Below are 15,353 nucleotides of genomic sequence, written 5' to 3'. Positions count from 1 at the left end.
TGACTGTATATACTGCTACTCTCCACTGGTATCCATTTAGCCAGTGAGGTCCTCAGAACAGTTCTGAGAGGTTTCTGCATCCCTTCCCCGTGCTTGGATGGAGGAAGTGAAACTAGGGGGCACTGGGGGCTGCCTGCAGCTGGGCCAGTGCAGGCTGGGAGCCAGATTGAGGGCATTCAATTCCCAGTCCCGTCTCTTTCCCACTGAGCCACTCCGCCTCGCTTTTAATTTAATTAGGAGAACATTTAATCCCCCGTGCATTTCAGAGACGGGTTTGAGCCTGGCCGGGCCGTGTGGGGCTCTGACAGGGATCCTGTGACTCATACAGCCTTGCACAGCCCTCCCGGGAGGGCTCCCATGAGGCTTCTTTGGCACCTTGTGCAGACAGAGGTGGTCTGGAGATTCACAGAAGACAGGACACTAGTCTGGAAAGACAAACTGGTCTCATCTGTTCTTGACAAGCCTCTTCCCTGTCCTCCTGGACACTGCCCCCAACATGGCCTTTCAGTCTTCTCCCATCAACATTTGCAGGCTGAGAAGCCAAGTAAGAGAAATGGGTGCTCACTGAGGTGCCACAGCAGGCCCTCGTTGTCTCTAGGCCCTGAACATCCCAGGCAAAACTGTTCCATCAGAAGAGCTAGCCTCCTGATCTACTAATGCCCCCCTTTCCAGAAGGCATAGGCTGGCCCCAGCCTCGCTGACAAATGCAGAATTCAGGAGACATTAGTAGTGATGTGGATGAAAGCCAGGCCACAGCGGGCCTCCCTGGAAAAGAGAAACTCAAACGTCTTGGCGTGAGATTCTGCAGGGTCCAGGAGAAAGTTGAAGACATGGAAATTCTAATTAACGCACGTGGGGCTGGTTTTGCTCAAGGATTTTTGAAGCTGTCATGTCACAGGAGGCCCGGCAAGCACATGCTCGCCCGGGAGGTGCTTATGGGCACCTGGTGGGATTCTTGCAATGCCCTAGCCTGCGTTCTTACTTTCCCTCTGCCCTCTAGACTTTGCTCCACCCACCTTGGTGAACTAGGTGGCCCCTGAATGCTCCCCCCCCCCCCCCCCCGTGCGCCTTCAGAGCAGGATGACAGGCTGGTTAGTAAATAAAAGTTGAGGCTGCCAGTTGGAAATGTCACAACAGAAAAGTCAGAGGGGTCAGGAACCAACTTCTTGGAAGAAATCTTCAGGGAAACTATATAAGAGAGCCAGGCTAAGCTATAGTCTGCTGTACTTATGGTAGGCTTGGCCTTTGGGGATGTTCATCTTGCGTATCCCTTGTATAACTGATAGGTCAAAGGGTGTAGGTTCCAGACAAGTTTTGATTGGTACATCAACTGAAGGGTGGGGGTGAAGTGGCTATAGGAAAAACTCACTGAGGCCACACCCACTGTCCTTTAGCTTTTATTTATAGGTGCTACATGAAGACTTTATTTTATCTCAGGCAAGGCTAAGATATATTTTCTGTGTCAGAAGTGGTAGTCTTAGGGTCCTTCATCCTGGAATTTGAGGAGCGCTGGAAAAGGAGTGACCAAGAGGAGCTGTGGACACTCTGCTCCCTACCAGGCTAAGAGTCAGGGAGCTGTTACTTGGGGGTTTTATGATTGCCTAAATATGATGTGAGAGGTGTCCCCAGGAAAAGGAAGGCCGAGTAGACACTGGACGATGCATGTGTCTCCAATGGCTGCAGGAGTGATGAGGGTTTTCCAGCTGGTGGGATACCACACAAGGCAATGGATGCATACAAGCCCTTGCCAGTTTCCCAGAGTAAGCAGCGTCCTGGGGACTTAAAGGTATAAGGCTACCCCTATCTCTTGTTGTAGTTCCTTCACGTGTTGTTGACAAAGGTCTCTATTCTCTGTTTCATAGTTGGCCTTCAAAAACCTGGAGCAGGGCTTTGGGTAGAGGATTCCTGTTGAGGGAGCTTGAAGAGTCCAGGGCTCCCTTCCAATGATGTTAGAATCAGGAAGACAGCATCTGACTGAAATATGTATGCAAGGCTGAGGTCCAGCTGCCCAGAGCTGAATAAGGCCTGGGAAGTGCTCGGGAGCTGCTGGGGTCAGAGAAGCTGCCTTGTCTTCTCAGCACCCTTCCCTGTTTACCAGCAGTTCTCTAGTTTTTCAATAGGCCAGCATCTTGGCCTCTCGGTCCCCAAACTATCAGTGGCCAACAGGCTCTGGAAAAGAGGAGCTTCACCCAGCCCCAGGGACCTTCCCATAATCAAGGCTACAGTGACCTCACCTCCCTGGGGCCCCTGGGTGGGGAGAGCTTGAGATGGAAACAAAATGTGTCTTTATTTATGCTTTTAATTTGAATTCTGGAACTGGCCCAGCATGGTAATACATTTAACATCAGTAAAATGCTGAAGAAAAATGGATCTGTTTTTTTTCTGCAACTGCCTCCCACCCACTCTGCCCCCTGCAAGACCCTAGTACACATCTCTGTCCCTGGTAGACACGTACCAGGGTGCGTGCCTCTTTTTTCAGTGTAGGTTCATAGGGCCAGTTGCCCACAGGAGCCATGCTGCATCACGGAGCTGCTGGAGCCTAGCTTAATTACAGACATCAATCAACAAGCTGACTGTGCAAGAAGCAAAGGAATGCAGTCCTGGTGTGGGCACGTGGACCCCATATACAATACCCACGATTGCCTGTATTCCCCCAGGACGGGGAGGGGTCTCGGAAAAGCCAGTCGTCCTGAAAGCACATAGGGTTCTAGGACCCAGACAGTCATGCCTATGAGGATCATCTTTGCTAGAACTTCCAGCAAGAATGGCACTTGACTTCTGAGTATGTGGGTGTCCATAACCTCATCCCTGACCCTCAACTCTGCTTTGATCAGATTGTATCTCTTTGGAGAAGCCCCTGCCTTAGGTCTTTTAACTTAGTACCACCATGGGCTCCTTTCATACCTTCTCACCTTCTCAGATTGCCTTACTTCCAGCTGTTGTATTTGGTGTGTTCCTGGGTGGGGACTTGGCTGGGTAAAGACTATCCATCTCCTACTCAGAGAGACTCCGGGAGTGCTGACCTGAGAAGAGCTGTGGTACCTGGATAGATGGTGACACAGTAGCCAGGAAAGAGTCATTCACATATCAGGCTCTGTTACCTCAGAGGAGAGATAGGAAATGGACTAGTACTCTGAGCAATGTTGTCTTACTGGCTTAGGGCTGTGTCTGGAGCAGATGGGCAATGTCTGGCTCCAGGAGCTTTGAGTGTACTAATACCAGCACAGGTGACCTTTTGTCCACAAAGGGGTGATTGTAGGGCAGCTATAGGTTGAACTATGGGTATGTATCTCCAGTTTTCCACCTTCCTGTGAGACCCCACTGGTGTTTTCCTTTAGGGGCTTCACAGTGGCCAGGAACTGTGAGGCATGTTTGTCCATCTGGATGGAGAGTTTGTCAAGAGCCCTGTACTCTCTTGGTGCAACTGCTTTTGTGTCTGGAGGCTACTCCATGGCCTTGAGAATAAAATGAAATGGGCACCAGCAAGAGCTGAGTGATCAGGAGCCCAAGAAGGCTGAGTGGCCTCTCCAGGCTTGGACAATTCTCTGGGGCCTATTATGGTTGCCATGGTGCTATTTACTGTCCCTACTCCAAAGCAGGCACTGTCATATGGCATATAACACCAACCACAAGACACCAGTGTTTACACTTTGAGTTCTCTAGACCCTGAACTTAATTTATTGAGAGCCTTAACCACGTTGTATGCTATTGCTCTACCCATAGACACCAGCTCACACCTTTGTTCCTCCCTGTTAATACAGCCAGCCAGTAAGGCTATTTTAGGAAGGAGAATGACTCCTGCTTCTCAATAACTTACTATCTCTTTCTGAGCCCATAAACACTCTCTACATCTTAAAAACTACGAGACATCGGTAACCTCTCTTTGAGTTTGGGTAGCCTGGGAAGATAGGGGCCATGGCTTGTTTGATCATAATCATCCCATTTGACAAGGCTGCCTTCCCCCAAGGATGGCCTCAGCTTGACTATCTGGTTACTTAAGAAACCCTCATCACCAATTTCTTCAGTCACTGCAAACCCAAGCCTGTACCAGGAAGATAGCAAAGGCAAGCAATCTAGACATAGGCTAGAAGCATTATGACAAAGCACACAAGGCTAAGGACATGAATTTCAGAATTTCAGAATGAAAGAGTCCCAGTATGTAAATCCCAGCAGGGCTACAAGTATGGCACTAACACCTTGACATAAGGACACTTTTCCAGGGGAGTATCCAGTGGTGCAGTGGCCAGAAGGGGTCCAAGTGACCTGCCTCCACCACATGGCTGGCTCGACTGGGCTTGGTGGGGACATTTGAATCACATGTTGCGAAGAAATCAGACCATGGCTGGATTCTGGGGATTGGCCTGGTGATGCCGTGTTGGGGGCCCCAACAGGGGAGAGGATGGGCATGTGTCCCAGGCCAGCTGTGCCTCAGGGGAAGGCCAACTGGAAGGCGTGGAAAATCAGCCATTTCCTTCACCTGAAGGAGCCCCTAAGGACAGTAGCAGCAACTGGCAGACATCACCCGGCATCTGCCCCATGACTCTGGCCAAAGTTCCATGGGGAAATGCTAAAAAACAAAGTTGACTCTTTTGAAGGAGCGGTGGAGGGGGGACAGGGGAGAGAAAAACTATTTTCTCAGATGCTCAAAAGCATGAAAACAAGTGGAAAATGATCAGTCTGGTTTTCCATAAGTCAAAACAAGAGGATCACATTTCTAGATTTGGTGGGAAAGCCCCTGCTCTCCTCTCCTGCCCAAGCCCTGAGGCCAAACCCAGCAGCTAGTGGCCTATTCTTAAGGATAGGCAGTAGTTCTGGGTACTAGGTGAACAGACTGTGTTGTAGCAAGTGGATAAGCTTTACCCTATGCCAGGCAGTTCCCATTAGCCTCAGCCTCTGTGCGCAGAAATGGACACTCACTGTGACACGTGGGTGATGGGGGTCAGCAGTGTCTCTCCTTCCAGGTCCAGGTCTTCAGCAAAGCTGTTTGTTCTCAAGAAGTGGGGTGTGCTTACTTCCAGCAGTGTAGGGCTCTTCCTTACTGTGGAGAAGGTATGGGACAGCTCGTTAGGCTTCAGTAGAAACTTGATCATGAAGGGGCACCAGAGCTGGACAGAAATGCCCAACTCAACCTATTATTGCTGTGGGATAAACCTGTGCACTCCTAATGTCAAGTGAAGAATGGAGACAAAGCTTAGACGTTTCAGTCTCACCCATCAGGTTTACACTGAGTGGAGTAGAATAGGTGAATCTGTTCAGATTGGCCCCCAGATACCTGAGACCTCAACATCTCTGACTGAGTGATAAAGGCAGGTACTTCTCCTCAGTGTGGCAGCTGCCCTGGGACTGAGCTCCAGAACTGAAGACCTGCCCTGTCAGGTTCTGGACCTCTCACTAGCTTCACACAAAACATGTGTGTCAAGAAAAATAGAAGCACTGACTACTATTATTGTGATGTTTACACACATGACACTAACAGATCAATGGGCCAAGCAAGAAGGAGTGCTAGTACCTCTGCCTGTCAGGAATCACAAACTGAATTCCTTGCTCTGGCCGTGATGCTGTATTAACCAGGGCTTTGAGGGAGGCACCCAAATTGTCCTAATAGCTGACTTCATATAGCTTAGGGGACTGATCCAGACCAGTCTGCACGGCTGTTCCAGCTTACTAGTGTTTGCTTTCAACTCACTTTTCATTTAAAGTGTTTGATGTAGAGCAATTGAGTACTTCTAACAAGTGGAATAATGCAAAATTCACAGTGGTTCTCAATTATCATAAGTGTCAACCTGCCAGGCAGATCCTTGGCTCCTGTCTTTATTCATCCCAATAGCACATATGTGATGTTATATACCTGAATGAACCTCTGTTGTCATCTTTTCTAATCATTCAGAACAATTAGGTATGGAATTATGCAACTGTGCATCTAACGATCATTTTGGCAACATAACAGCCCATAGTTTAGACCTATCACAATTTACTTATCCTATATTTTATGGACATTCAGTCTCATAGTTTTACGCCAATCAGACAGTGATGCAATATCCACCCTTATTGTTAAAAGCTGCTGACACACTGGGTCAAGTGAGAGGGTGTGTCTTTGATATTATTAATGTTTTGGGGCTGTTCTTCTATTAAGCTGTAGCAATTTTTTCTTCCCCTTGAACTTTCCTGCTCTTTGCATGGCCCATTAAGCATGGCTAAAAACTGAGGTTTTCTCATTTAAAAAATTATTTACTCTTTGAGAATTTTATACATTTTGATCATAGTCACCCTATCTCTTCACAGATCCATCCTCATCTACCTCCCAACCCCCCAACTTCGTATCCTCTTGTTTTAAGATTTAATAACCCAACAACTTCAGTTTTGTACTTCTGGGTATGGGACTATCCACTGGGGTGTGGTTGCTCTGCCAGGAGTCAGAACTGTTAAAGAAGTACTGACTCTCCTTCCTCAGAAGCCATTAACTTGATAAAGCCCCTAGCTTATCAAGAACCTTGTGGGGTTCATGAACCTCTTCCCATTTAGTGATAGAATGTTGACTGGCTGATCTTGTGTAGACAAGCCCACAGCTGTCCTGTCATGTCCAGAAGTCAGTTTTGCTACAGTTCTGCTCTTTAGTCTTTCCATCCCTTCTTCCACAATGTCCTGGCCTTGAGGAGGGGGAGGTTTTCCCATTTTTCACCTTCACTTACTGCTTTCTGGCTTGTTTGGGATTCTTCTTGCAGAATTGCCTGTTTATACTATTTGCTTGGCATTCATTTAAAAGAAGCTTTTAATTCATTAGAGATAATAACCTTATGTTACATAAAGCACAAATATCTTTCTTAGTCTATATTTGGCCTTTTAATACTATGTTGTTTTATCATAGAGACTGTCTTGTTTTTTTACAGTGATACTTTTACTTTACGAAATGAGTTTCCCACATCTAATACAGCAGTCTTTTACATTTATTTCCAATATAAACATACAAATGTGGGCATACATCTGTATGCATGTATAAATTTTAACACAGTTAGCATTTATACCTAATGCAAGGGATGGTTAGTGGTCATAAAATGGTAATTCAAGACTATGTGTAGTTTTATTTTTTAAAAATCTGAAATATAACATAAAACTAAAGAAATTTTTTGAGAAAACATAAAATTCTCGATTTGAAAGTAAATTGAGATACAACACCAAAAACTTAATCTGAAAAAGAAAAACAAATCAACTTTATCATAATTAGAAACAAATGAATTATTGTTGCAACAAGTGCATTTTGCCAAGCAATTAAAGAAGCAAGGAATAACAACAGGGTTTACAACTGTTAAAACCCTTTGCTTTGTGAAGACAATGAGACCAATCACAGATATGCTGCACATCACTTACTCAGTCAAGGACTTGTACCCAGAGCATTAGAAAGAAGAACGCTCATGATCTGACAACAATGAAGCAAACAACCCATCTTAAAAAGTAGATTACAGGGGCTGGAGAGATGGCTCAGTGGTTAAGAGCACTGATTGCCCTTTCAGAGGACCTGGGTTCAGTTCCCAGCACCTACATGGCTGCTCACACCTGTATTTAATGCCGAGATCTGACACCCTCACCCTCATACATGCAGGTGAAACACTGATGCACATTAAAGTAAATAGATTATTTTTAAATTTGAATTACAAATAAGCGTGTGAAATTGTGCTCAGCCAAAGCCCATTATCTTTATGGAAATTCCTATTCATGTAGAAACTCACCTATTCTGTTCCAGTTACAATGAGATAACACTGAAAATTATTATGATCATGGAAAAAAACATAAAATCAAAAACATTATAACAACAAGCAGCCAAAGGAAGCAAAATAACTACAGTCCTTGTGTGCTGCCGGTGGGAATGCAAAGAGCAGAGCTGCTCTGAAGAACAAACTTCATAGTCTCTTGTAGACGTATATATAGCTTATGACTAAAGTGTATGGAACATTTATGTTCACAAAAATTTGTACATGAATATATAAATGCAATTTCACCTCTAATTGAAGAAAACAAGTAACAACCAAAGGTGTCTTTTCAACAGCTAAATGGATAAACAAATTGTGGTGTATCTGTTCTACTTCGTAATGGGATAATATTCAGCAGTAAAACAAGAGGAGTCCTACAACATCATAGACGAATCTCAAGTGCATTTTGCTGAGCAGTAAAAGAAGCAAGGTGTAACAGGATGTAAACTACGTGATTCAGTTTCTAAGACATTCTTGGAAAAACAGAACTTCATGGGCTGTGAAACAATTCAGCTTCTGTTAGTGTCCTGGGAGAAAGGTGTATTTAATTTTTTATTAAGAATTTTTTAACATAATCTTTTCTCATTTTACACAGCTAGCTCTGTTTCCACTCCCTCTCCACCCTTTCCCCCCACTCAGTCCCCCCATCCACTCTTCAGAAAGGGTAAGGCCTCCCATGGAGAATCAACGAAGTCTGACGCTTCACTTCAAAAGTACTTTAAAAGGCTCCAATTAGAACATTTTAGGTGAAGAAACTTCTCTGTATAATATTTAAAACATTTGTGAAAGTCCATAGCACTATACAACTTTCAAGTGAATGTTCTTGTATACAAATGGGGGGAAAAATCAACCAGAATATTGGAGGTCTCCAGGACAGAAAGTTCACCATGATGAGTGGACTCTTATGTTGCAAATATATGACACAGCATTGAAGATAGGGGAAAGGAATTGACCTACTGCTTTTAAAAAGAATGTTTGGATTGGACATTAAACAACTAAAAAAAAAAAACCCACTCTCATAAACACAATATTCTTGTAGGTAAGTTTGTTTCATGCAGGTGAAATCAAGGGTTAAACAAACCAGAAACTGTACTAGAAAATGAGAGCTGGGGACAAGTAAGGATGAACGCTTCAGTCAGAAACAGTATAAACTCAAGGTTAGCTGCATATAGATACATACAGCGAAACATGGATGTATATAGACTTCAGTTATGAACTTATATTTCCTAATTCTACCTGCTGAAAGGAGATGTCAATAGTTACTCTTTCACGCCAAGGAACACATTCAGTGTCCAGATCATATTTTCTGACACTGTAAGTACTCCAGTAAAAGCAAATGTTTCTCTTTAAACGAATGGACACTTCTGGGGCTAACATAGGGAAACTGCAAAACAAACCTGAAACAAAAGCATGTCAAAAGGGTCCATGTACCCTTAGCCAAAGCTAGAAAAAATTGAACAACACTACTCGATTATACCTGAAAAAGCACAAGTTGCCAAGTCTATACTTATAAACAAGTAATTGAAAAATAAATGAAGATCCTTCTTACAGAATTATTCTCATAAGTATAGGAGGAATGAGTTAACTAGGAGTATACCATAGAAATTCTTGCTTCAAGAAAGATCCATGGATGAATGCTAATATTAGTAGGTGAAATCTTAAGTAAAACTTCAAAGTCTCCCCTTCCCATATTTTTTTCCCCAGTGACATTGATTGAATCCAGGGCTTTGTGCATGTTAGACAAGTATTCTGCCACTAAGCTACATCCTTAGTCCCAAAATAAATTTTAATTGCTTTAGTGATTTTAACACATTCACAGAGTTTCTGATACTTTCCTGCGGGAGATAGACTAAAATTCCTCATTCCCTGAATGTTGTAGACCTGGTGAATTGCTCTTAATGACTAGGGATAATAAAGAAGCAGCAGTAGGCTAGTTACAGCTAGCTACTTACCCATATAGTCAAGGTCAACACTGCTAGCAATAGATCATGTTATGCTAATGAATAAAAAGAAAAGCACCTTGCCTTAATGACATCCACCAAACCTATAAACATATTCAAATTTGGGAAAATATTAGACACACCCAGAGTAGCAATGCTATAGGATGAGTATTCTTTAAAAGCAGCAAGGCCAATAAGTTGCAGGCCATAGGATACTAAGGACTCAATGAATAAATGTAATGGTTAGATAGGTTCTTGGAGTGTGAGGTAGTTAAACTGGGAAAACGACTACATTATAGTCCAATAGTGTTGTATTTTTTTTTAGTTTTCATCAATGTAAAGTGGTTATAAGGTACTTCAGTGAGAGGTATATGGTAAAACTATTTTTGTTTCTACAAGTATATATAATACATATGCAAATAACACACACAAATTAAAAGTGAAAAGATGCATAATGGTAGAGAAGAATCTTAAATATATAAAGACATTAAAAAACCATAGAGAAAAGCACAAAACCTTAAGGGGAGACACTAAGGTTTGCATGTGAATACCTTGATAAACTGGTTCTAAAATTTATTTGGAAGTATAAAAGACCAGGAAAAAATAGTGTTCTTTAAAAACAGTGTCTAATTTGCCTACCAAACACAAGCAGTTCTTAACAGTGGTTATTAATACAGTGTGGTTCAAGGACAGACTAACAGGCTATTAGGATAGAGCTAGATGTCAGAAAATAGCCCCTACACATGGACATTTGCAGTGTATTAAAGACAACCTATATATCTTGAGATGGCCTTTTCAATAAAACATTCAAGGGCAACTGGAAATGCACATGGGAAAAACGCTAAATTGGATCTGTAATTTTCTCACACCATACATCAAAAATTCATTCTTGGCATTCCAGGGGATTATGACAAGCAAAGCTAGAAGGTCCATATGACTGAATATAGAAGAATATCTTCATGGCCTTGGGGTAAGGATAATTAAGAAGCACCAATCAAAAAGGAAAATCCCAGTTTTATTACAGAGTCAAAACTTAAATATCTAAATACATGTTAAATAGTAAAAAAAAGAATCAAAATAATAAAACATAAAAGCTTGAGCGAATCAGTAAGAAAAATAGCCAAGCCTAGGCTGCAGTTCGGTAATCCCAGCTACTTGGGAAGCTGAGGCAGAAGGACCTGTAAGACCTTGATGGGCAACAATGTGTTGGGACCACACTCAAAGAGCAGTGCTCTATCTCAAAGAGTGAAAAGGGGGGCTAGAGACAACTCAGTGGCAGAGTGCTTTTCTATTGTGCATGAGACCTTAGGTTTAAAACACTAACACTGAAAAAAAAAATGATCTAACTAAAAATAAGCAAGACATCCTTCCACCCCAGAAAAAAAAAAAAAAACTACGAGAGAAGAATCCAAAAGCCTGATGAGCTTATGGAAAGGTGTTGTGCCTGACTAGCAATCAGGGAAATGTAAATAAACTCAGGAGCTCATGGCCCATGGGGGCCAGAGGCAGACTTCCAGCAGGAAACTACACAGACATTACTTAGTCATAGCTGGGAGAAGGGCTCTGTGCCCGTGACATCCTCAGAGAGACCAGGGAAAGACCGGTAAACCTTGAGGAATGTGTGTACATGAAGAGGCCCACAGGTCTGGGACTTGGTGGGAGTGTGTTACCCTTCCCATTTTAGAGACTCGGGGCTGAGATTCAAGTACACTGGGTTATATACTTGTCAAGTCACAGCTAAAACTTCATCCAGGATTCAAATGTTCTTTTGGAAAAAAGGAAAGAAAAAGAACACAAATACATATTTCAATGCTTGCATCATTTGTATACAGAAGAAAGGAGCAACAAAGAGGTGACTGGAAGAGGGGGCTGTGTTCTACACTCCCAGAATGACAAGTGCCATCTCCAAGCCTTAGCGCCCAGGGTGAGCCCCTCAACCCGAGAAAGGCTCAGTCTCCTGGTATTAGGAAATGAAAATGTGCCCATCAGTTGGCTGTCCAGAGCGGGTGGGGCCTGCACCTGCCATAGAGGAATGTAGACTCTTTGGTTTAATCCTGGGAAGGGTTCATGAGGGTCAGAGAGGGGCTCAGCACAGTTGTTTTTCCAAATCAAAAGGAAAGACTGTTGTAGACTAGGCATGTTTCAGCGACTATGAGGGTGCCTCCCCTTCCATGATGAAACAGTAATCAAGACTGCCACCCCCTCCCCATTGGATCTGTACTTAGAGCCAGATCAGACATCTTAAAGATTCTGGAAGGAAGTTGGTAGGGCAGGGATTCAAATAACAGACATTGGTGCTGCTCCTCTTAGGCAAGAGCTTGGGGGAAGTATTGTCTTCTAAGAATCCCCCATGGGTCACCCCCATCTCTGAGAAACACAGTTTTTCTTTCATAAAGATATGGGAAAATAGCCCTACTGTAACTGTAGAGCACACTGTGAGACCACAGTGACTATGCCAAGGGTAGTTCACCTAGACACTTAGATCCTCCATAAAGGATACTGGAATGTCAGGTGTTCTCTGCTGAAGCATCCAGTTTCAGAATACCTGGCCCTGGAGGAAAAGTATTGTTTCCTAGTGACAATGAAGTCACATTTCCCTAAAATGGTCCCAGTTTTTGATGCTTTCATTCTTGGCTGCTTCTGTCTTGTCAGAGCCAGAATTTGGACCTAAGTGTGCAGGGCAGAACAAAACAATTTTGTTTTCTAGGAAAATGGGAGGTCTGGAATGGCAAATGTAGCCTCAGGCGTGGCAACTGCCCCAGCTGGGGCTACCCACTGCCAAGTTTCACCCTCTCTCAAGAGAACCAAAACCAGACTCTATGCACCATCTTCCTTCTCAGCCAAAGGGCCCACTCATTAGGGTGATTTGTATTTTACTTAAGCATAGAAAAAAAGACTGGAAGGAAATAGATCAGAATGTGACATGTTTGCCTGTGGATTTAAAGGACTTCAAATGATTTTCATTTCCTTCCTTATAGTATGTATATTTTCTGCTTTGAATGTATGATACATCTAGAAGTCATAAAAAACATTAGTTTGTACAAGCCTCCTTTATTTGCCTTGTACTCATCATCTTGGAGTGGACACAAAGTATCAGAGTGTCCTTTCTCACCCACCTTCCCCTGTCTTTAAGATGCCCAAAAGAGACAATGACACAGTGCTCTTTCTTCCTAAGTTCTCTAAAGTCTTCCATTTCCTAGCTTCATTTCCCTTGCATTGAACTCCCAGACTTGCCCCTCTGCTCACCAGGTCAGCATTTGAACATTCCAAGTCCAGCTCTCTGTAAGACCCCAGGCCACACTGCTGCCCACTGCCCTCCACTGAGACCTGCTGGTGTCAGTAACTTCACCCAGCTGCTCACCCCTGCCCTCCTCCTTCTAACTGATTATAATCCTGCCTAATCTCCCAGATGTAACCCAAACCGCCTTCTTGTACAAGCTTCCCAAAGCTCTGGAGATTGCTCCCCTCAATTGCTGTGGGGCTTATGTGTGCCTGGCCCTTAGCACAGGAACCTTGCTTTCTTCCTTCCCCATGTCACCTCCGGTGCCTGGCACAGGCAAGTCCCCTGAGCCAGCCCATTCCAGTGGAATAAACAAGCTGCCTATGTTCTCCGCTAGAAGAGCCCCCCTTCTCTATCCCTCTCAATCAATTTCCCCGTCTTGGTGGATTTGCCAGAGCCCTGTAGATCCTGCACCATGAAGGAAAAAGCCCTCCCTAGGGCATCTGGACAGCTGCAGTCAGGCTCTGCGTGACATTGCTGAGTTGTAGCTCCGCAGCCTGTGCCAGCTGCCTATGCCCTGCTCACAGACCCTGAGCCAGACAAGCCCCACCACCACCTGTGTCTCCACTCAGAGGCGAGAAGTAAGAGACCAGGATAGAACGTGTAGAAGCCATTCCCACAACAGCTGCCAGGAACAAGACGAGAAGTTCAGTGTAAATGTATATTCACAGCTGGTACCCAGTTCCGGTTAGGAAAATACCTTGCTTGAGTGGACACCTGTTGTTTTTGCATACCCTGCAACCAGGCCTGGCTTCTGGAAATGTCTCACTGAATAATCCTTCGAGGGGTCCTCATTTACAACTCCCCAGTGTGTAAGGGTCAGGAATCCACCAGCTCTTACCAGAGGGGGCATTGTGGCTGGACCACAGCTTCAGAGACATAGTTGTGCCTATGAGGCTGTCTTGTACTGGGTTTGGAAGCAACAAGAGCCTATTCTGAGCCTGTGGCAGGAATCACTGGAAAAGAGCCTGTGACTTCTTTCTCCTGGATGCTATAAGTTGGTGATCACCTTACACTCATTGGAAAATGGCTGCTTAAGGATACAGATGTGTATAGCTAAGCATGCATCTAGTTGTGCATTTATCTATGGGCAGAGAGTGAGGGGAAGAGAACAAAAGGGGACAGGGTAAAAGGAGAAAGAGAAAAATTATCACTGAAGTAGGTCCAGCTGTGTCTGGAACAGCTGGGTTCAGATTTGTGAGCCAGAAAAGTGTCCCACTTGTTATCTAGATAGAATTGGGGTCTGTCATTTGTTTTTAAGAACCTTCAGGAATACATAAGTTAGGGATAGGATATGAGCCTGAGGAGATAGGTCTGGGGGTAAGACTAGGCTACAACCCCCCCCCCAAACAAACAAAAAAACCCAGTAAATATCCCCTGAGACAGCCTTGTTAGACTTTGCAGGGTGGAGGACAGGGAGGAAGAAGGTTAGCTAGAAAAATCTGGCCTGAGGCCCTGACTTCAGCTCTTCACTGGCCAGGAACCTCTGGGAAAGGGGCTTCTTCCAGCTGCTCATTTTCTACTGTTATAATACAAACACCTTCAGAGAGGCTCTCTCCACATCCTGTGCAAGTGAGTATCTGTGGCACATTATGGAACATGTACTTTGTATTCAAGCAAAGATTGCTGAATACATTTGACTTGAAATGGACAGTGACATGATAGTTGAAGATGACCTGTGGAGTCCCAAGACATCTTAGGAACAATGCTTGGCTTTATATAACTTCAGATCTGGTTCATAGTACTGGAGACTTTTTCCTGAATGCCTTTTCTCACAATGGAGATAACAGGCCTAACACATAAATCTCATAATAAATGGAAATGGTTCTGTGGTCCCACAGGTGGGGTCTGAATAGTAGAGGTGTTAAAGACGACAGGCAATGAGAGAGCCATCCCCACGTGAGCCCAGGAAGCAGAAAGTGAGCGGCACAGCTGCCTACAGAACTAAAGCAGTGCACACAGCTTTACATGCTGCAAGAAGTCACTGTCCAGGTCTCTCAAGACACATTTGTGAGGGAAGGTTCCAGGCAGCAAGAGCAGCCCCAGGAAACTTTAATATACAATGGAATCTGGGTTAAGCACTATCTTCTCCAAAAGTTGAGCTCACAGGACATTCCCCAGAAACCTCTGGAGAGGTGGGGAGGAAAGTTTCTGGAGGTCTTTGGATGAAGAAAACAAAAAAGTGGCCTTGATTTTCGAGGAGAAATTACACAGGAAGAAAAAAATGTTTTTAATCTAATTAAGAGCGATCTTTTCACCTTCATCACAACATCACGGAAATGTGCCAGTTCTTAACTTCACACAATAATCAAAGCAATTAAGGAGAAGCCTTGGAAACTGGTGCAGATGTTCTCAGAATGTTTAATGGGGAAATGAGTTGCAGGCCTC

The 15,353-nt window shown here is 44.0% G+C and overlaps 1 protein-coding gene across 1 annotated transcript in view; it reads right to left on the bottom strand.

Moving 5' to 3' along the window:
* Kcnq1 (potassium voltage-gated channel subfamily Q member 1) overlaps positions 1 to 15,353 on the bottom strand; it is a 320,601-nt gene that overhangs the window by 159,691 nt on the left and 145,557 nt on the right. The window contains exon 11 of the mRNA XM_075972864.1: positions 4,918 to 5,038. Within this exon, the coding sequence (XP_075828979.1) occupies positions 4,918 to 5,038 (121 nt within the window). The remainder of the gene's footprint in view (positions 1 to 4,917; positions 5,039 to 15,353) is intronic.

Source organism: Microtus pennsylvanicus, chromosome 5 (genome assembly GCF_037038515.1).
Source record: "Microtus pennsylvanicus isolate mMicPen1 chromosome 5, mMicPen1.hap1, whole genome shotgun sequence".
Taxonomy (NCBI): domain Eukaryota; kingdom Metazoa; phylum Chordata; class Mammalia; order Rodentia; family Cricetidae; genus Microtus; species Microtus pennsylvanicus.
This window is presented reverse-complemented; position numbering and strand designations above follow the sequence as displayed.